Genomic DNA, 23204 nt, shown 5'->3' on the forward strand with positions numbered 1-23204 from the left:
CCATTGATGTTACCATCCAAGTCTGAGTAGGACCCTAATGTAATCCCTGGCTGAAGAGCCAAGCACTTGGATTAGACCCAGTATGGTCCTCAACAGGATTTTCACACCTGCCTAAAAAATATCTGTCATATACTCAACCAGATATCAGACAGATAAGCAGTCTTTTGGCCATGTACACAGACCAACAAGCTGACAACTCATAGAATTGTCAGTGTCAGTCTTTGTATGACCAGCTTAATGAGGCTTTATTATTTCAACCAATGTGTATCTAACAATGAGAAACTTCTCAATAAATATATAGATGTTATACCCATCTGTTCCTTTTTTATGTTTTTTGGCTATAGGAAACAAGAGCACTTCCATGGTTGAGAGATATTCTGTTCACATGTCATTGGTCAGTAAATCAAAGCCAATAACTTACTTTTTCACATGATACCCTGCCCATAATTTTATCACTGCCATGCAAGAATATGGACATTCCCCCAAACAGTAATATATCACTTTCCTGATCTAATGGCAGCCAGCCAAGGTGTATTTACCTTTAAATTTTGGAGCTAAAGCTTCCCTGTGTCTCTTTATACACTTCCCATTTCCCGCAGTGAGTTTAATAGAGAAGCTTTTTCATTACATTCAACAATAAATTTATTTCAGCCCATTAGACTGCTAATAGCTTGGGCAAAATTATACCATTGTAAATGAAACGACAATACCTTGTTTTCCTTCCTGTGGTTTTGTGGCTATTTCTTCTACACAGTCTGATGGGAACCAGCCGGTGCGACCTTTGGCATTTCCTTCCCAGAATCCTCCTTCTCCCACACTTAGAACTGTAGAACAGAAGGGGCATTGCTTTAGGAATTCACAAAGGAAGAAGGAGTCTGTACTAAAGCCTTGATGGCCGAACCTCTATTTGATGTGGGTTTAGATGGAATAGATGCCACTTTGAGGCCTATGCACCCTACTGAGTAAAGTGGATGATGTAGAACATATTATGCATGAAGTGTAGAGCTGAGATATTTGGAGAGCAGGTAGAAGTCCTGGGTGATGATGGGATTGGGCAACATCCCAGGCTTATTAAAGGCAGGAGAGGATTCACAACCAGTTTCTTGGATCCAACCAAAGGTGGATACAGAACCAGATCCTGGTGAAGGTGTCACCTATTTAAGATGCAGCCCTGGGACACGATGTCCAGGATGGAGACTCAACATCCAATGTGAGGCCTACAGGATGTTATAGTTGCTTTAGTTGCTAACGAGTAGAGACAGTGGGGTTAGTGCCATGGTGATGTCCACATGCAAATCCATCTGAGCATTGTACACCTATGTTTAATGCCAATTTGCAGTAGCTAACCTTGAGTGCCCAGTTCAAGCTGAAGGCATACTTGTCTCAGCAAGCAGGCTGCAAAATGTGCATTTATTGAAAGTGGGGAGTAAAGAGGCCAAAACTGGACATGGTTTATGTAGATGAAGGGCACAACCTAAAATGTCCCAACATTGGTGACTGACCACTACAATCCATATTTATGTGACTGACTCGTTGCTGCTGCATTGCCCCTCATCATACCTGACTATATACCTGTTCTATTTTAGGGAAAATGCTCAAGAACTGTGGCTTACCACAATGTTGGTGGGGGGTTCTGAGTAGCTTGGGGGGGCATGTCTGGCCATTACGGAGCGTGCTTGGGGCAGATTGAGCATAGTCTACATTGTCCCAATGTCCAGCACTTAAGGGGCCCCCCTTTTCTAGATCAAGGTTACTGACCATGTTTAAAACACACTTCTACAAAATCAAAGGCTGCACCCTAAATGTAAAGCAATCAGTGCAGACCAGCAACTTATATTCATTAGAGGTAATTTTTTTTTTCTGTAGAAAGAGATGAAAAGCTGATATAATACGTTTGGAGCATCAGTCTTATACAAAATAATTGGCATTAGAACACTGCAGAGTTGCACAACACATCCCTGGCTCTGCTAACTGATCCATGTCTCTCCTTCATACACCAACAAACAAAATGCCCACTATAAGTTGGATCTCAAGCTCAAATGCTCACAGTTAGCCCCAAGGCATGTCTATCTTTTATAGTGGTATCATTCCAGGGCATATCAGGGCATGTGATCCTAACTAAATATCAGCTTGTCCATAACCAAGACATGTACTTTCCACATAATGCAGGTAAATCATTAATAAAGAATTGGGCCACTAGAAGGAACTGTTGCACAGCAGATTAAATGAACTTTGGTCCTTGGGGTGTACCTGATAAATCTGGCTTTAGCCTAGGCCCCGAATTTCCAATTTATACATTTGCATGTGGATTTACAAGAGCTAAGCTGCACTCCAGTGTTAAAGCTTTGTATCTTTGGAAATCTGTTCAGATTAAACTAAGAAAATGCTTATATCCTTTAGAGTCCCATTTTATGGATTGGTAACACCTATAAAGGAGAGCTGACAGGCTGCACTGTGGTGGCACAAATGGTGTGAAAACTGGAGATCATATAGAAGGGATGTATTTCAGCAGTGGAAGAAGGGCAAAGACAATATGACCAGAAGTCAAAAGTAGGAAGATCTGGTATCTAGTAGAATTAAGTCAAAGGCAACTGGACCTGTAGAGTTTGAACTGAAGTGGTAAACCGTTATCAAGAAAAACTCTAAAAGTTCAGTTACCTTTGACTGAATTCAACTAAATTCAACTAAATACTGTATATCATGACCTAGATAAATGAGAATCTTCATAGACATACATAGGAAGATCTGGGTTGTAGATATAAAAGGGCATGACAGCGGCAAAATGTTGGCAGTACAGGCAATGAAACTTTGTATTACCGCACACCTCCTTCCACTTTTTCTGCGTAGTGGTGCTGGTCCACCGTTGACCTTGCCTGGTCACCTTAATGCTTTGTATTCTCGAAAAACGGTCCGCACACACCAATGTTGCAGTCGGGGATAGTGCCCCTTTTATTAATGCCACCAACAATAAATATTCAACGTTTCGGGGGGACACAGCCTCCTGTTCCTGATCCTGAAGAAGGGAGGCTGTGTCCCCCCGAAACGTTGAATATTTATTGTTGGTGGCATTAATAAAAGGGGCACTATCCCCGACTGCAACATTGGTGTGTGCGGACCGTTTTTCGAGAATACAAGGCAGTACAGGCAAGACATTAGCATTAGTGATGGATGGATTTTTTCTTCGGCGAAAAATTCAAGAATTTCATGCTAAATTTGAGAAACGGCGTAAGATTTTAAATTTTCACGTGAAATTTGAAAATTTTTCTAAACGCAAATTTGACACGCATTAAAGTCAACGGGCGCCTTTAATTGTTGGCAGCGTTGGAATTGTCGGCGGCATCGGAATTGTTGGAATGTTTGCCCATCGCTAATTAGCATTAAATATTGTCAACAGGGCATGTTTTTAGCAGTAAAGAAACAGTATGGCACTACACTGGCAGCATTAGAATAAGACACAGTAGCAGAATTAACTCTTAATATTAATGGTGATCAGCCTTCAGCCCTGTTGTTGAAGCACACCTCTCAGCACCCACTCACAAAATAATAAAGGCACCTCATAATAGACCTATTAAAGGAAATGCTAATTAATTACAAATTGATGTTTAGTGATGAGCGAATTTGCGCCGTTTCGCTTCGCCGAAAAATTTGCGAATTTCGCGCGAAATTTGCGAAACGGCGAAAAATTTGCGAAACGGCGCCGGCGTCTCGTTTTTGACGCCAGCGCCCGTTTTTCCGACGCTGGCGCCCGTTTTTTCCGCGAATTTTTGCGGGAGTTTCGCGAATTTATTCGCTGGCGGCGAATCGCGCAAATTCGCCGCGAATTCACGCCTGGCGAATAAATTCGCCCATCACTATTGATGTTCTATTGCTTAGAGCTTTCTTTGAAGCAATTTTGCAATTTATATAATATTTTACCATAAATTTCAAGAGATTACCATGTTTCACATTGATAATATGATGAAATTGAAACAACAGCTCCATCTGCTGAGCGAATCTGCCAGCTGCGAGAAGAATAAGAACAACAGATGTTTCTCTTTCCTAACTAGAGCAACACCAGAAGAGTTTCCTGTTCTTCTGAAATTTTCAACAGAAAAACAGAAACAGAAGACCAGCAGATGGCACTGATGTTTCAATTTCATCATATCAGCAGCGTAACATTGTTATATTGTCAAAAAGAAATGAATGCTAATTGCGAAAGATCACCCAGAGCAATGTTACATTTATTTATTTCGAGGATTTACATTTCCTTTCAAGTTACAAAATGTCAAGTTGTTTTTTATTTTGGTTTTGATTGTTTTTTTTAGCTATTAACATTTCAGTCTGGAAAGTGTGTAATGAAATGTTACATTTATCAAAGAAGATCACCGTTCAAAAGAAGATCAGTGATGTCCCTGTAAGACCAATATAATGTACTATGGGGAGGGGGGTTAGAGCTCACTATTACTGAGCTCTAAAGGTGGCCATACACGGGCCGATAAAAGCTGCCGACAGACCGTGTCGGCAGCTTATTGGCCCGTGTATGGGGCCCCGCGACGGGCTTCACCGATCGAGATCTGGCCGAAAGTCGGCCAGATCTCGATCGGATGGGACAGAAAATCCCGTCGGATCGCGGCCGCATCTATTCGTTGATGCGGTCCCGCGATCCGACCGCCCGTTTGGGCATCGTTAGGATCCGATCGTTGGGCCCTAGGGCCCACGATCGGATCAGCCCGATATTGCCCACCTCAAGGTGGGCATATCGGAGGGAGATCCGCTCGTTTGGCGACATCGCCAAACGAGCGGATCTCTCCATGTATGGCCACCTTAACTCCGACTGCTAGTAAAAAATGAATGCAGTGCAATTGATAGCAATCATTTCCCTGTTGCTACACAGTGGAAGTGACCATTGCTTTCATAACAATCTCGGCTCACATTGCAGCAGAAGGATTAAAGGAACAGTAACACCAAAAACAATTAAAGTGTTTTAAAGGAATGCAATATAATGTACTTTTGCCCTGCACTGGCACGTTTGCATTAGAAACACAACTACAGTTTATATAAACAAGCTGCTGTGTAACCCTGGGGGAAACCATTCAAAGCTGAAAAAGGAGAAAAGGCACAGACCAGGCCCGGACTGACAATCTGTCCGATCGGGCAAATGCCCGAAAGGCCGCTCCCTTTACTGCTGAAATGGGCTGCTTCTGTCTTGTGCCGTTAAACTGTAGTAAAACTCGCCTGGGCCTGCCGGAGCTGCGAGAGACTACAGCACGCGTCGTCATACAGATACACATACCGAGTGCAGGGAAATGGATCTCCCTGTGAAGTTTAGAGACGGTTGGTGCCTGCCAGTCACATGCGTGTCTAGCAAGTGGTTGAGCTGGCACACTCCGATTGGCCAGGAACCAGTGTAAATCCAATCTTTTCCTCCTGCTGAAATAATGGCCTCAACTTTTGATGGTGACGCAACAACACTGACTCCGCCCCGCTTATGACGGTGCTTGTCAGAGCGCTAGGTTTAGACGGGCTAATTTCTAGACTGCACGGGAGGAGATGGAGTCTGGGTATGTTATGGGGGCCGCTGAGGAGCTAGCTGACCAGGTAATAAGCTGAACTCGTCGCCACAGTGGTGTTTTCTATACTCTCATATGACTAAAGATTGGGAGAAACCATTCATAGAGAATGGGGGGGAGCAACGTCGCAAGAGAGAGGGTAACTATGTGTCATTAAGAAGGTATAAGTGGGGCCGTGCGTATAAAATGCAAATAAGCTCATTTTGAGTTCATTACTCTCATACACCTATCTTTCATATGCTCCAGTGTGCTCAGCATCAGCCCTGCGAAATCCCATTAAAGAAACACTGTCTTCAATATCTAACTTCATAGCTTTATAATTATGCACAGGGCTCAGCCAATGAAAATGGACTTTGGAGTATCCCTTTAGTTTTCCCCAAGGTTGTAAAGCTCAAATTAATCATTTAGATAAGGACCTCACTGGGGTAGTCATTAAAGGCGCAGTGTTTGTTGCTGGTCCAGTAACCCATAGCAACCGATCAGCAGGCAGCAATTACTTGGCAGCTGTTTGACAGCATCTGATTGGTTGCTACCAGTAAAAAAATGATTTGCTTCTCGCGTTTTTTCAATTTACATAAAGTGTTTTTTTTTTTCAGACTAGGATAGTCTGGGCCCACTGGGCCTGCACTATCGGCCACATTGTGTGTGTGTTTTCACCTGCTGATGTAATTATGAGATAATTATGATAAGTAATAAGCGCAGATGCTATGCTGTGCAGCTGTCCAGCTCTTCTGCTAAAATACCCACAATTCTCTGTCAGCCCAAGCAAGACAATAGGACACTCTTTGTCGTCTCATTTCAGGAAGGTAGTCTGTTAGCTCATAAGCACACTCAAACATCACTGGTGTCGCTTTATTTGGCCTAGAGGTTGTTTATTTTAAACCAGGTATCCTATCTACACTTACTGACATTAAAACAAAATTTTATCTAAGTTTGTTGAAATTTTTTCATGGATTTGCTCTCAAACCCCATTCAGTGCATACTTCTGAGATTCCTATTGAACCTGCCACACAACAATACGGTTATGGGGACCTGTTATCCAGAATGCTCAGAGTGGGGTTTTCCAGATAACGGATCTTTCCATAATTTGGATCTTCATACCTTAAGTCTACTAGAAAATCATATAAACATTAAATAAACCCAATAGGCTGGTTTTGCTTCCAATAAGGATTAATTATATCTTAGTTGAGATCAAGTACAAGCTACTGTTTTAATTTTACACAGAAAGGAAATCATTTTTGCTCAGTACTCAGTACTTGTGTGTTTACATGTGGGCTGCTTTGATTTTTTTTGCCCGGGCTGCTTTTTAGTCTCAGTCCGGCTCTGGCACAGACTACACAGCAGATAACAGATAAGCTCTGTAGTATACAATGGGATTCTTCAGAACGTATCTGTTATCTACTGTGTATCCTGTGCTTGAATGGCTGCCCCCATGGCTACACAGCAGCTTGTTTATATAAACTATAATAGGATTTCTGAAGGAAACTCACCAGTTTTACCAGTGCAGGGTAACAGTACATTGTATTGTCATTCTTTAAAAAACTTAAATGTTTTTTTGGTGTTACTGTTCCTTTAATATGAAGCCATTCTCCCATTGCAAGACTATACATATAGGGAATTGAGGCTTTCCATACCTTTGACCTTTTCTCCTTTGCTGAGGGATATCTCTCCTTCTCCTTGCGACTGATAAGGTTTCACCGCCACAAACGTGCGTCCTGGCACTGCCGAGTACAACTTGCGCTTGGAGCGATGATTGGCCGTCGCACTTGCAGGGGGCTCTTTGGTAGAACCACTGGAACTGAACAAATATATATATAAATAATGGGTAAAAATGAAAACCATATAGTACTGTGACAAGCCGAGGATAGTTTGCCCCACGAGCGAGTCCTTATACAACTACACAAGCAGTATATTGTTCTAAAGCAGCGGATATTTATTTTACACAGAATCAAGATTTTAAACTGGGGGTTCCTCTACATTGTTATCCAACTGATTTTGACTTTGGCATAATCTGTTCTTTTGTTCAGGCAGTTCTATGTGGCTAAGGGTAATGAGCTCTATGTGACCGAGCAGATAAGCTTCCAGAGATATTTTTGCTATTCCGTCCAGCACCTGATTGGACAGAACAGCAGATAGCACTCCAGTTACACAATCTAAGCTCCATGAGCTGTGTGTAGGACTATCCAATGGCAAATATTATTGGTTGAGCTCACCACAGAGGTGAGAGATAGTTAGTAACCATTAGGGATGCACCGAATCCAGCATTAGGTCCAGGATTCAGTTCGGGATTCGGCTCGGTTTCGGCCTTTTTCAGCAGGATTCGGATTTGGCCGAAATCCTTCTGCCCGGCTGAACCGCATCCGTATCCTAATTTGCATATGCGAAATTGCGTGACTTTTTGTAAAAAAACAAGGAAGTAAAAAATGTTTTCCCCTTCCCATCCCTAATTTGCATATGCAAATTAGGATTCGGTTTGGTATTCGACCGAATCTTTCGCAAAGGATTCGGGGATTCGGCCGAATCCAAAATAGTGGATACATCCCTATGGGCAGTATTGGCTCCAGTGAGAAGGATTGTGGGCTATAGACCCCCATGGCCATGTTACAGTTAAGGATATGACCTGTAGGTTCAGTTACACCCTGGAACAAGAAGTGCTGTAGGAGAGGGAGAAAATTTGGAGTGCCATGGTCCAACAAAAAGGGTTTAGAGGCACCAGTGGATTCAGTACATGGCAGCTAAAGCTGGGTATATACTAAGGTTATGATCTGGCCAAACAAGAGTACATTTAGCCATTATTGGCATCAACTCATTGAACCAAATCAGGTTGATCCCATAATCTGGCCCCCACCAATGATCAGATCATAATGGGAGCCTAAGAAAACCCATCAGGAGAGCACCTGCACCAGACTGCTGATGGGATTTTCTAACCTACCCAATAGATTCATGGATTGAAAGGCCCCATATACATGTCTGCCTAGAAATGGCTATGCTCCTCAATCCTCCTCATTGCAGCCAAGGCTGCCTATGTTTACTAACCTGTCTCTCACCTCTAAAGGGGAGTTCCACCAATACTACCTGCCACTGGCTAGTCCTAGGGCTTTATTTTCCCTAATAAAATCCATTAAATGCCTCATTTATTCTACCGCTTCGCAACACATCTTTTAGGGAGCTAATTGCCTTGGCCAGGGAGGGTGTATGAATATTTATAGAAGATGGCTTCTTTTATAGCCACATAACCTCCAGAAATAGGGTGACGGGAAGAATCAAAGACTTTCACAGGGCTGTGGTTAGCAGTGCTGGGGTCCCAGGTTCGGTTCAAGTCAGAGAACTATCTGCAAGGAGTTTGTATGTTGTCCCCATGTCTGCATGGGGCTCCTCTGGGTACTCATATTCCTTCCACACCCCAAACACATACAGGCAGGTTAACTGGCTCCTGATAATGTTGACCCTGCTGTGTGCTCATGTGATGGGAGTGTAAGCTCCACTCGGATTGATGTATAATCTCTGCAGAATGCAGTACATCAATGCTATATCAATAAAGGATAATAATAAATTCTTTTGATCACTGTGTGCCCCTCCATGGTGCCTTTCTATAGCAAGCATTAGATTGAGCCCTTTGAATCAAAGAAAGCTTTTCTAGCAGAGAGTAAATGATGTGCCGCAGACATACAGTACAGTAGATCTCATTAATAGTCAATCAGTCAGAGCCTGGGATGTGCAACAAACAAACTCATGTTTAATGTATTCTGGATATTCATGCATGCATAACTAGCAATGTGCCGATAAAGGCACTGTCAAAGCTCACTCTGAAGGCTTGATGTTAACCACAGGGGCTAATGTAGGGTATATTAGGGGCAATTTAACTGGCGGTCATGGGCAGAGGATCTGATCAGCGTGATATTAGTCTAAGGTTTGAGGGCTTTAGAAAACCTCAGCAATTTACAGTTTGTTGTGGACCAGTAGAGTTTATAATCTAATGTCCATATGATGCACACTGGGGGGATATGCAATCAGGATGTGTGGTTCCCGGCACTGCAAGTCCCCAGTCTTTCACTTTGTTGTATTCGTATAATACCCCTTTAATACCTCATTCTGTGCTGTGGAATCTAAGCCCTAGCCATTTTCTTAGTTCTTTGTCCTCTTTCAGAGGGCAATATAACTTTCAGCCTTCCCCTTCAAATGAAAAAAAAAGAAGGTCACTCTAGACATAGATGTAGTGAAATGAGCTGCGTCATGGCAGTTCGGGGATTTTGAATATAAATAGTAACTTGGATTACCTGGGTCTTCCACGTGGCTGCTTCTTGGATTCCTCTGTGTGTCGGCCTCTTGAAGGTGACCGGCTTCGTGCACCACGTGGGCTACTGGAGCTGCGGAGAGTTCCCCCTGAGGCCTTTTGTCCCTGTAAAGTGACAGTGTTGGCAGTAGATGCTGAGAAGACCATCCATTCAGGCAGTGAGAGGCTGTTGTCACTGTTTGCTCGATGGAGAACGCGGGGCACCGACAGTGCTTTGCCCCCTTCCTTGCGATGCATGGCATAGGATGGAGATTCCTGGAAGGGTACTACAGACACAGAGAGTGCTGTTCATTAATGTGACCTTGTTTCATAGACTTTCTTAGAGAACTAGGGTACTAGAGTATAGGGATGCACCGAATCCAGAATTCGGTTCGGGATTCGGCCAGGATTTGGCCTTTTTCAGCAGGAGTCAGATTCGGACGAATCCTTGTGCCTGCCCGAACCAAATCCAAATCCTATGCATATGCAAATTAGGTTTCGGAACGGTATTCGGCCAAATCTTTCACCAAGAATTCGGGGATTCGGCCGAATCCCAACTAGTGGATTCGGTGTATCCCTACTAGAGTAGATACCTTTGATATATGTGTGTGTAACAAACCCTCCCTATATCCTCCACTTAAATCTGAAAGCATTCCGTTCCAATAAGAAATATTCCATGAGCACATTATGGTGTGGGATCTAATTAAAATGCCAGTCTCCTGCCACTCACATCATTGCACTGTCACTGATAACTTAGATAGGGGTTCTCTGAAATTAATTAAGTGATAACTCGCATAATTGCTAAGCAGTTATCATACCCTTATCCCCACTATAGCAGAGACATGTATATACTCACCAACATCACTGTCTCTGTGGCTCTTTATTAACTCCCCCAGCTCAAAATTTCCTGAAATAACCGCAACCTGCAGCAAGAGTAAGTCAGAGGGTTAAAGGAGCTGGAAAACAAAGCCAGATAATAAGGGGGAGGTATATTTAAAGAAGAAAACACTGGGGATTGGACTAGACAAGAAATGCATGAATGCAACTTTGTGATAGCGAAAAAGCATTGAGCTGTGACAAATTAGCTTAAATTATCTAGAACCTTGTAGCTAGGGAAACAAGGAGGTTATGGAAATATTTCCAGATATTTAAGGCGGTGATTGAAGGTCAATAACAGAACACCAATACTGCACAAGCATCACTGTATAGGTACAGTAAGTACAGTAGTGTATGGCTTCTTCAGCTTCGGAGAGGCCATCAATAATAGCCACCATGATACTGACCAGTCTTATAAGTTGCCAATATCATAGTAAGGGAGGTACCATCTGAATAAGGGATAAATGGTTTGTCCATTGGGTCTTTAGACCATGGATAATCAATATAACTGCTTCAAGTCTCCCAAAGAATGAAGGTCTATATGTATTGCACTTATATCATAGTTTAGGAGATACCTTCTGGATAAGGGATGAAAGAACATGAAGAAGGTTGTGTTGCACCAAGAGAGATTGTCTGTAGGGTCTTTAGACCATGAATTGCCAATATTAAAACTCCACATAACCCAAAGGGTTGTGAATACACTTTCGAATGTTTTTCCTTTAGAAGCTCAAGCACAAGGTGAACACAAGAAAACCCTTGCTCCAACATCAATGATAATGAAGAGAAATATTTTACCCCCCCCTTTTACAAAACAGAAGAAGATCTAAACCTGAAATGGGGTCTGCCCACTGTGGTTTTTGATGTCTTTACTAGCACCCCGATAGAGCAGAATTCGAGCACAGCTTTCCTGTAGGTTTGGGAAAAGAGAGAGAGACAAAAAAATATTTATAGAAAATAACAACACAGAGTTTTGGGGTCATAAAACAAAAAGCATCTTGCTGCAAATATCCCAAACATTATGTAAATAAAAAAAAGGACAAAGACACTTTCTCGCTTCTGTCTTTATTGCTAAATAGAATGATGAAGCAGATGGATTATTTTGTATGGAATGACATAATGGAACAAGACGTGCCATATGAGCTGAATGTCTAGATAAAATTTGCTCCATCTGTACCTGCTATTTGTATTGAATTAAGTTTAGTACACACTCTTCTAATTTGTGATGCTCAGAATATTTATCCAGAACTTTTGAGCATTTTCTCCAGAAGAGGGCAATAGAGTTCCTTATCTCAGGCAAAGGTTTTAAATGCAAAAACACTGACTGTATTCATCCACATGAGTCATTTATTTCCCTCTTTAGGGAAATAAAGGTAAAAGCTTTGAATGTTATTTGTTTGTAAGCTCCCATTTAAATATGTTATGTGTGTTATACTGTACATGGACCAAATAAGAAGGTTATAACGAAAATTATCCTAAGGTAACAGCATGAAGGTAACATTCAAACAATGGTTGTGGTTTTCTGCATTACAGAGATGATGTGGGGCTCTATTTATATCTCTTTACATATATATATGGTACAGAAGACACACTGGAAAAAAATGTATCTGTCTATTGAAGGAAGGACTGAAAAAGAAGGACGACAGGGAGGACAAATCCACAAGAAAAAAAGTAGGACAGAAAGTAAAGCAGGAAGGACACAAGATTTGGCAAGTAAGAGTGTTAGGTAAGGAAGACAAAAAAAGGAAAAGCAACTTATAGAATTATTAGGGAATGACAGATTCCAGAAAGGAGAAGACAAGATGAAGCAAAGTCATGAAAAGAAGGAAGGAGACAAGAAAGATAAAGGAGGAAAATCCTATAAAAGTTATTGATGGGAGTCTGGAAAGGGAAGCAGGGAGGAAACAAGCTGGGAAAACAAAAACAAGGCAAAAGAGGAAGCAAGAAGATGGGGGAGTTATTGAAGGATGGGAGAGAGGAGTAATGGGAAAGAAAACAAGGAAATAAAAGGGGTTCAGTAAGGAAAAAAATCAATGGAGGGGAAATCAGGAAGAAAGAAGGAGTAGGGAAGGAAGGAAGGATAATTAGGGAAGAAAAAGTACAGTAGTTCAGCAAGAAAAGAAGAGAAAAAGAAAACTTCCACAAACATATTTGTACTAATTGTGGGTGTTATGTTGAGCTTTCTTTAAAGGAGAAGAAAAGCTAAAATAAAGTAAACTTCATCAGAAAGGTCTATATAATTACACTGAGTATTCATAGACAGAGGACTCTGAGTCCTCTGTCAAAAGAAACATAGCATTTCTTTAATTCTATTGTGTACACATGGACTTGTGTATCAGACTTCCTGTTTTAGCATAAACCTCCAGGGCTTGGGCTTGAGCATGCTCAGTTTGCTCCTCTCTTCATCTCCCCCTCCCTTTTACCTACTCTCTGCTATAATATGAGTCCAGAGCTATGAGAATGCAGGGTGAGACTCAGACAGGAAGTGATGTCACACCAAGCTAATATGGCAGCTGATATCCTAAACAAACAGAGACAGCTTCCAGAACTGTTTACAATAAACGTATTCTGTAGCTTTTCTTCTCCTTTAAAGAGATGTGTGAAGGACAATTCATTATTAATACCTACTGCTCGCTCTGTATATTACTGCTCTCTCTATGCCCATGCAAAGTGGACAGCATGTCGTCGACATATTGATTGATATTGATATTGATGTCACGCCGGAGGAGAAAAGTCTCTCATGGGACATTAAGGGACAGATTTATCAAGAGTCAAAGTGTAAAATATTTCGAAATTCGACCATTGAATTGAAATACTTTGACTTCGAATATCGAAGTCGAAGTATTTTTCATCGAATTTGGCTATAGTATGATCTAAGTAAAATCGTTCGATCGAACGATTAAATCGTTCAAATCGAACTATTCAATAGATTTTAGCGTACGATTGAACAATTTTACTTCGATGTGTAAAGACTTAGAAAATGGTTGTAGAAGGTCACCATAGGCTAACACAGCACTTCGGCAGGTTTAATTTGGCAAAGTATTGAAGTTGAAGTTTTTTTTAAAGAGACAGTACTTCGATTATCGAATGGTTGAATATTCAAACTATTTTTACTTCAAATCGAATTCAAAGTAAATTCGAAGTCGTAGTATCCTATTCGATGGTCGAAGTATCCAAAAAATTACTTTGAATTTTGAATTTTTGAAAATTCCCTCGAATACCCTTTGACCCTTGATAAATCTGCCCCTTAATGAGGTCTGCGTTATTAAGCTATTTAAGGGTTAAAGGAGAAATAAAGCCTAACTAAAGAAGTAGCTAGAAATGTTGTACATTATGTTTTGTGCTTCTGTACCAGCCCAAGGCAACCACAGCCCTTTAGCAGTAAAGATCTGTGTCTCCAAAGATGCCCCAGTAGCTCCCCATCTTCTTTTCTGCTGATTCACTGCACATGCTCTGTGCTGCTGTCACTTACTGAGCTTAGGGACCCACTCACAATATCCAGTACACATAGAATAGAAATGTCACAATATAAGGCTGAATAGTAATTAATACAGATAATTAATACATGGCAGCACAGAAACCAATTAGCATCATAATGTAATAATCAGCCCTGTTGCATCAGCTTATATTACAGGACAACCTCATTTACTTAATAATTTGCGACGAGCCCTAAGCTTAGCTTCTCAACAGCTGCTCAGAGCCCACTGAGCATGTGAGTGTCACAGACACTTTCCAAGATGGTGACCCCCTGTGACAAGTTTGAAGTCCTGGATCATTGCTGCTATTGAGAAGCTGAAACTTTAAGCTGGTGCAATAAGTTCAGTATAGAAAATATGCTATTTTTAGCCACTTTAATTTGTAGGGTTTAGTTCTCCTTTAAGGTTCATTATGCAGTATTTTTGCATCATTAGCACAAAATGGGACTCATCACCAGGTCCAAAAGTTGTATTGAGCCTTTGCACTTGGCTGGAGATATAATGCGTCCAGCCAGTTACATGAATGAACATATGTATAAACAGGTACAAGTGTAATTCTTAGTAGGCTCAGGAGAAATGTAAAACCTGCATTATGGATCTTACAATCTAACCAGCATGTTGGCAACCACATTTGTTGGATATCATAGTTTGAGATAGAGAGGCAGGAATGACCTTGATGGAAGGAGGCATTATCCCCTTGTTTAATGAAGATTAATTACCAATATTGTGGTTCTGCATGGAGTATGGGCTTAATGAATGTAGCACGCACAGATTTGGATGGAGAACAAAACCTGGGTGGAGACACCACTCATATAGATGAAGGTAGAAAGCAAAGACCTTGTAGATCACACTGCCCATCTCTGGATGGTATCAGCACCATGTTGCATGAAATGCGTCATGGAGCAGCTACTGACCTTGTTGTACAGGGCACAGATATGCATCGCAGTGTTCCCTGAAGCATTCTGGGAAGCAGGATCAGCACCATAAAACAGCAGATGCTCCAGATGTTGCGAGTGTCCATGTTGGCAAGCCTGTGGGAAAGACAAAGCAGAAGAACAATAGCCTGTGGGTCCTTTAGTACATAGTTGGGATGAGTGTGCGGTTCTCTTTTAATCTCGTTAAAATGATTATGGTTTATGTTTCATTAAAATGACAGGGCTTAAAGCCAATAATGCTCATTACCTGGTGGATCTCCTGCCAGCCGTTTTCATCCGTCGTACCAATAAAAGCTCGGTTATAGAGCAGCAATTCACAGCACCGGGGATCACCTCCAACCATAGCAGTATGGTAAAGCGGAGTCAAGCCTCGGCGGTCCTTGTGATTTGGGGAACCACCCAGGTCTAACAGGGTCTGCAAAGAAATACAAATTGTACATCTTAACAACAAAATGTGGGTAAAATATTTCAAGATTTCTGATCTCCATTGGCAGCTCTTGTGATCAATGTGTCTGCTCCTGTTTGATATTCACCACTGTGATAACTTGGACACAGATACAAATGAAGGCCTCCAACCTGCCTGAGAAACATTGGGGCAGAGGGAGCCTATTTTTGTGTGAAGTGTTTAGTTCTTCTTTGATGTGTTTATTTGTTTATTACGTTTATCTACAAAACCAGAGTCCCAACACAAAGGCTATCTCACTGACACTATAGGCCAGGCCCGGACTGGCAATCTGTGAGTTCTGGCAAATGCCAGAGGGGCTGCTATAAGGTCCCATAGAAAGTCACTATTTAGTGGGCTGGCAGGGGCTGTTTGGGCCTCTATGTGGGCTGATTGGGCCTCTGTGTACCTGAAATGTCAGGGCCTATTTTAATTCTCAGTCCGGACCTGCTATAGGCACCATCTCTCCCTACTATACCTGCTATCCCACAGTCACACTCCCTTCCCAGAGACTATTATCCACTGTTACTATAGGCACCATCTCTCCCTACTATACCTGCTATCCCACAGTCACACTCCCTTCCCAGAGACTATTATCCCACTGTTACTATAGGCACCATCTCTCCCTACTATACCTGCTATCCCACAGCCACACTCCCTTCCCAGAGACTATTATCCCACTGTTACTATAGGCACCATCTCTCCCTACTATACCTGCTATCCCACAGTCACAGTCCCTTCCCAGAGACTATTATCCCACTGTTACTATAGGCACCATCTCTCCCTACTATACCTGCTATCCCACAGTCACACTCACTTCCCAGAGACTATTATCCCACTGTTACTATAGACGCCATCTCTCCCTACTATACCTGCTATCCCACAGTCACACTCCCTTCCCAGAGACTATTATCCACTGTTACTATAGACACCATCTCTCCCTACTATACCTGCTATCCCACAGCCACACTCCCTTCCCAGAGACTATTATCCACTGTTACTATAGGCACCATCTCTCCCTACTATACCTGCTATCCCACAGTCACACTCCCTTCCCAGAGACTATTATCCCACTGTTACTATAGGCACCATCTCTCCCTACTATACCTGCTATCCCACAGTCACAGTCCCCTCCCAGAGACTATTATCCCACTGTTACTATAGGCACCATCTCTCCCTACTATACCTGCTATCCCACAGCCGCACTCCCTTCCCAGAGACTATTATCCCACTGTTACTATAGGCACCATCTCTCCCTACTATACCAGTTATCCCACATTCCCTTCCCAGAGACTATGGCTGAGCGCAGTTGCTTCTGTTGGACCCCCATGAAAAACAGCTTTGCCCCAGTCACAAATGTTCTACCCTGGCGTGAGAGCAAAGAGATGAAGCTCACTTTGAGATGTAAGATCTCTGTTTAACTCAGTAGGTTCTATTTTTTTCTTTGTTACAACTGACCTCAATATGCTTTACTCTCATTTGCTCCTATGGCAACTAGATAGATATTGTTTAGAGTTGGGCTGGAAAAGACATTGCAGAGTTTAAATCCATGTTTTTCTTTACTCCATAGTGAGTTAATCATGCGGCTTTATATTATATCTCTTCTGTGAGAAAAGGAGGGCATCATATCCCTAAATTGTTGCCATGGCAACAACAACCCCCCTCTGGCAGTTAACCTTTGCCGATAATATAGTTGTTGTTAAGCTCCATTCAAGCATTCGAGTGATCTTTGCTTAGTGGTGATGGGGCCCTGGACTAAAATGACTTACCAGGCTAAATGAATTGTAAAAGTAGGACCCTTTAATTGTCTGTGTACTACAACTCCCATCACCCCTCTATTGCTTTTAGTTGAATGCTGGGAATTGCAACTGATTGACCATAGATTGGGCATCAACAAATTTTACACCTTCTTGTGATGTCCTAAATGTGCCAAGCAGGCTACCATAAGCCAATGGCAATTATGTGTCACCTCTCTGCTAAATACACTTTAGGTAAAAGCCAGCAAGGGCCCGGGGCCACAGGGATGGGCCATACACTGAACTAGTGGGTTATATGTTGTTACATACAGATATTGCACAGAACAAAAGAACGGGGCTCCCAAAACCAAGGCCCCCTCTTTTTAATAACCGTGTCCCTGAGTGCTTGGATTTAACCTGCATTAGCTGTGCTTGGATCTTTCCTAATCATGGGGCTGATGATAACGAATGGAAATGTAGGCAAAATATCCGAATGGCTCTTGCTTTATCCATAATGCTGAGGATAAGATCTCTGCAGGGGTGCAAATACTTAGGGTGTTAGGCATAATGAGAAGCAAAACAGCGTTCCAGACATCTGGCACTTGAAAGCAAAGTTAACACAAGCAGATTGAAGTCAATGAGAGGGAATTAAGGAAATATCTGTGCAAATTGACTTTTAATCTAATACATGGAGATAGGTTCTGTTACAAGTGTTCTGCACTCCTAACCTGGTCTAACCTTTCTGGAAGCCTTTGCAACTGGATTAAGGTGAAGCATGGGCAAGGTGCAAAATGCTATAAACATTATGCACCTTGTCCCACAAGTTGAAGACTTTGCAGGTATAAAGCACCTGGGGTTGTTTAAATGCTCCATAGCAGGGGCAGATTAATGAATTGGCTACCCTAGGATATAGCCTAGTGGCCCATAGGGATTAGGGTCCATCTATCTTTTACAAAATAGGGTTGAACTTCATGCATCTAATAGAGATCAAACGCACACCATGTCTGGCTGCCTAATCTTCTCCCTGCAGCTACCAACCATATCGACCAGACCCAGGCCCAGCAGTGCAGATTAGTGATGGGCGAATTTATTCGCCAGGCGCAAATTTGTAGTGAATTTGACTGTTTTGCAGCTGGAGAATTAATTCGCAAACATGCAGCGGTATATTTATTATGTAGAATGCTTTACAATACCTGAGTAAACAGGTCTAGAAGCTCTCAGTTTGTTTAGGATAGCAGCTGCCATATTAGCTTGTTGTGACATCACTTCTTGCCCGAGTCTCTGCCTGCTCACTCATAGCTCTGGGCTCAGATTACAGCAGGTAAAGGGGAAACGGGAGGAGTAGAGGGAGAGAGGAGCAAACTGAGCATGCTCAAGCCCTGCCCTGGAGGTTAATGCTGAAAACAGGAAGTCTGATACAGAAGCCCATGAGTACACAATAGAAGGAAAGAAATGCAGTGTTTGTTTTGACAGAGGACTTTGAGGGTTTACTGGTGTATTTATATAGACCTTTCTGATAAAGCTTACTTAGTTTTAGCCTTTCCTTCTCCTTTAACTAAGTAGGATGTTGTTCTATATGTTTTTAACCTACATATTGAGGTTTTTTAACTGACATACTGCAGATTTAATTTTATATATGCACTTTAGTGCTCTTAGCTCCTAACTAGTGATGGGCGAATTTGCACCGCTTTGCTTCGTCGAACAATTCACGAATTTCCCGCGAAATTTGTGAAATGGCGAAAAATTCGCAAAACTGCACCGGCGTCTCGTTTTTGACCCCGGCGTCCGTTTTTTGACGTCGACGCCCGTTTTTTGCCTACTTCACTACTCCTAACAAGCCATGTACTAAGTAAAGAGGGCTGCACAAGCCATTCACATCTGTCCTCTTTTAGAATGACAGAGAGCCCTTTGACTCTTGTCTTTTTATTTGTTAACTGTAGCCCAGTACACAAATAGTTTGGCTTGAGTAATACATGCACTCATAAAGTCTACTCCTTATCCTTAATTTATATAGCACCAACAAGATCTGCTGTGCTTTACAAAGGCATACATCACTGACACCAGTCCCTGCCCCAGCGGAGCTTACAATCTAATGTCCCTATCATATTCACAGAGAAAAGGATCAGTTATCTCAAGAGCCAATTAACCTACCTGTGGGTTTTTTGAGATATTGAGATAGAACTGAAATACCTAAGGGAAACCCTTTGGAGACAACCTACATGTGTGCATGGAATAGAACCTTCACTTCGATGCTCAGTACCCAAATATATTTGCTTCAATTGCAAATGCATTTACGGTTTTGCAGGACAATGAATGCATTTGTCTTTAACAAAACTCTTGCCCGCCCCATGCTTGCTGCTGGATACAAACACTCCGACGCTGCTCTGCTCATCTGTGAAATGTGAGGTTGAGCTGTTACATTGCCGGCTATCAGCAGACTAGAGTTTTTAATGAAAGTGGATTTTGCAGCACAGAGGGAATTAACAATGGAACACACTCCTTCTACTCAAGTACCAGAGGAGAACATTGACATTCTAGCATCCCAGCATTACATTACACAGCCTTGTGCATTCAATCCAGTGACTTTCTTTGTGTATAATTCTACTAAACACAATCGTTTTCCTAATTTCTTTTTTTCCAATTAGAAGACATTAATGGAAATTAGGTTTGTGTTTTCAGTGAATTCACTCTCCTACTCTCTTTTAATGGGAGATCATGGCTCTGTATAAACAAACTCCAAGCTGCTGCCATTGTTAGGCTTTGAGATAAGGAGCAGCTGTAGTCAGTTGACCAAAATGATCCACAGGTGGCACTTTTGTTTCAAATTAACCATAACTGCTGATTTCATGAAAACTAGAAACAATGCAATAATACATTTTGCATTCATTTGTTTTATACGAGGACTAAACCATAACTAAAGAAGAAGGGCAGAAATGTTGTACATTATGTTTTGGGCTTCTGTACAAGCCCAAGGCCACCACAGCCCTTTAGTGGTAAAGATCTTTGTCTCTAAAGATGCCCCAGTAGCTCCCCATCTTCTTTTCTGCTGATTCACTGCACAAGTACCTCACAATATACTGAATATATATATATATATATATATATATATATATATATATATATATATATACATATATATATATATATATATATATATATATGTATATATAATACTCTATGTATATATATATATATATATATATATATATATATATATATATATATATATATAGATATATATATATATATATATTTTATTTATTTTTATTATTATTTTTTTTGATTTTTTTTTTCCAAGAAGGTCCACACTCACAGGTCTTATATATGAATAAAAATTTGTATTATTAAAGAGCTTACAGCCTAACGTTTCGGCTTCCTCCGAGGCCTTTATCAAAGTATATAAATCACAAGCATTGCAGCATTATATACATAAACTGGCGGGAAACTAAGATGATGATGCCATGTGCTAATTAACCTAACTAGGTAATTATTATTCACATGAAAAGCCCACCTGTATGTATCTTAGGTCATTTACATCTCCTGTTGCCCTTATTTAATCCATTCAACTTTGAACACCCAGTAACATTAAAGGCAAGGACAGACGTGGCGTTTTTACGTTGCGTTTTTAAAAAAGAACAGCTGGGCGTAAATACGCCACTGAAACCACATGTGACCGTCAACATGCTTTTTTCATGCGTTTTTCAGCACGTAGGATTGTTTTCCCAACATGCACTTCTCATTGTTTTCATTGTTCTCATTAAGAATTTGGAACGCCATATTTAAATTTGGTAGTTTCTTGACGTATTGGCGTTTCTGCAAAAAAACGCCAAAACTGGCGTCCTGTGGCGGATTTCAGATTACAAGCGCCCTGTGTGAATTGCCATAGGGGTTTTCCATTAGTTTCAGTGGTAGTGCAGTTTATGCGTATTTAAGCCTGGCTGTTCTTTTTTAAAGACGCAACGTAAAAACGCTGCAAAAACGCCACATCTGGCCTTGCCCTTAAAACATAGTTAGAAACAACCAACACAGCTCCCCCATAACTCCTTCAGCTAATTTAAGAACTTACTTTTATAACTTGTTTCAGCAGGTATTTAGGTTACTTATGTTGCAAAGTTTGAGGATGTAACAATTAAAACATGGACACATTTATCACATCACTCTCTGTATGTGAAGTCCCATCTACTGTGTTGGCCCTATCCTATAAATATATAAAATTTACATAACTTCCAACACGGTGGCTATTATTACTCGCTCTCTAACAATCATCTGTCATCACGCAATAATCATATAGTGTGGGTCTAAACAGTTCCCTCCCCCTTTAGGGCCATCACGAATCATCACCTCCGCTGTGTTGCTGCCACTCTCACTAGTAGATTGTTCCTATATATGTATATCATGTATATGTTTATACAATAATTCATTAATTAGTTAATAATCCCCAAAGCTGAAATCTCCCACGTGCTACATCAAATGAAGTGATCAGATATTAAATCCCCAATAAATTGATCTAGTGATATATGTGTTCAATTCATATACACAGTAGTGAATTCCTATCAAGTATATGTCAAAGCTTCAATGTTTTCAGTGATGTATGAAAAAATAAAAATAAAAAATATGAAAAGTAAAAAAAACATAAAAAACTTTATATATATATATATATATATATATATATATATATATATATAAATAATACAAATATAAGTATATAAGGCTGTTATAGTACATAAAGTTGGTATTGGCAGCTCGGAAACCAACACAATTAGCATTTCATTTAATTATCATTTAATAATAAATTAAATTAATTATCAGCCTGTAGCATCAGCTTATATTACAGACCAACCTCATTTTCTGCTGGATAATTCGTGACGACCCCTAAGATTAGCTTCTCAGAGCCCACCGAGCATGTGCAGTGTCACTGACAACTCACAAAATCCAAAAGAAAATCCAAGATGGCCTGGATCATTGCTATTATTGAGATTCTGAACCTTTAGTCCGGTTCAATAAGTTCAGTGTATAAAATATGGCATTTACAGCCATATTCATTTTAGGGTATTGGAGATAAATATCTGGAGAGGTTTCTGGAGATGTTTCCCTTGGCAACCAATCAGCAATTAGATTTAAACAGCCACCTAGAAGTTAGAAAACAAAAGCAAAGATCTGATTGGTAACTATGGGCAACATCTCCAAAAAAACTCTCCAGATATGTATCTCCAATGTTAGTAAACATGCCCCTAAGTTCTCCTATTAAGGTTTCCATCTCCTACGTATAGCCAAAAAGTATGTTCAGTGCAAGTTGTATTTAATGAGCCCATGTTATTAATTGGCATGGGCACCAAGGATTAGTGTTGTATGCTCTTCTGGCCCTGACATTGTACATTACAGGGCTGCTACATGCCTGACAGGTACATTTACTTTCACCTGGACCAGAAAGCTCATATTGATGCATAAATTGCTGGGCGGTGACAGTGACGGTGACAGATGGCATTGAACCATAATCATTGCTGCTTATACCAGTTTGCAGACAAAATCAATCACTGATACCAGAAGGACGAGCGAGTAAAGGATATAACGCATACACCAGCCGCACAGCAATGCACATTCCACAGCTTTCTCCTGGGGTAAAGCAACTGTCACAACAGAAACAATCCGCAGCTTGGAGCTTGATAAATGAGACCCATTCACACCCACCTTTTCCTACAGCTCACTCTATTCCAGGCAATATACAACAGGCAAGGGCAACTTGAGTACCTCCATACAGTGCTTGGCTATTGAAGGATGCAGGGGATTGTAGTTTTACTTCATTTACATTAACCCTGATTCACATGGACACAAAAGTGCTGGTTTTATGCATTTTTTAACATTTGTTTTTGTTGCCACAATTTAGATGAATTGGGGCAAACCGCAGTGAATAAATCAGCCT

General features: G+C 41.1%; 1 protein-coding gene across 4 annotated transcripts in view; it reads right to left on the reverse strand.

The window, feature by feature from the left end:
• Window positions 1–23204, reverse strand: part of LOC108697259 (SH3 and multiple ankyrin repeat domains protein 1) — a 247651-nt gene that overhangs the window by 95437 nt on the left and 129010 nt on the right. For all 4 annotated transcript variants that reach the window (XM_041571591.1, XM_041571590.1, XM_041571589.1 and 1 more), the window contains exons 7-13: window positions 15354–15521; window positions 15086–15202; window positions 11528–11605; window positions 10679–10745; window positions 9827–10109; window positions 7184–7347; window positions 711–824 (exon numbers count right to left, since the gene is read on the reverse strand). In XM_041571591.1, coding sequence (XP_041427525.1) covers window positions 711–824; window positions 7184–7347; window positions 9827–10109; window positions 10679–10745; window positions 11528–11605; window positions 15086–15202; window positions 15354–15521 — 991 coding nt within the window. The remainder of the gene's footprint in view (window positions 1–710; window positions 825–7183; window positions 7348–9826; window positions 10110–10678; window positions 10746–11527; window positions 11606–15085; window positions 15203–15353; window positions 15522–23204) is intronic.

Source organism: Xenopus laevis, chromosome 7S (genome assembly GCF_017654675.1).
Source record: "Xenopus laevis strain J_2021 chromosome 7S, Xenopus_laevis_v10.1, whole genome shotgun sequence".
NCBI lineage: Eukaryota > Metazoa > Chordata > Amphibia > Anura > Pipidae > Xenopus > Xenopus laevis.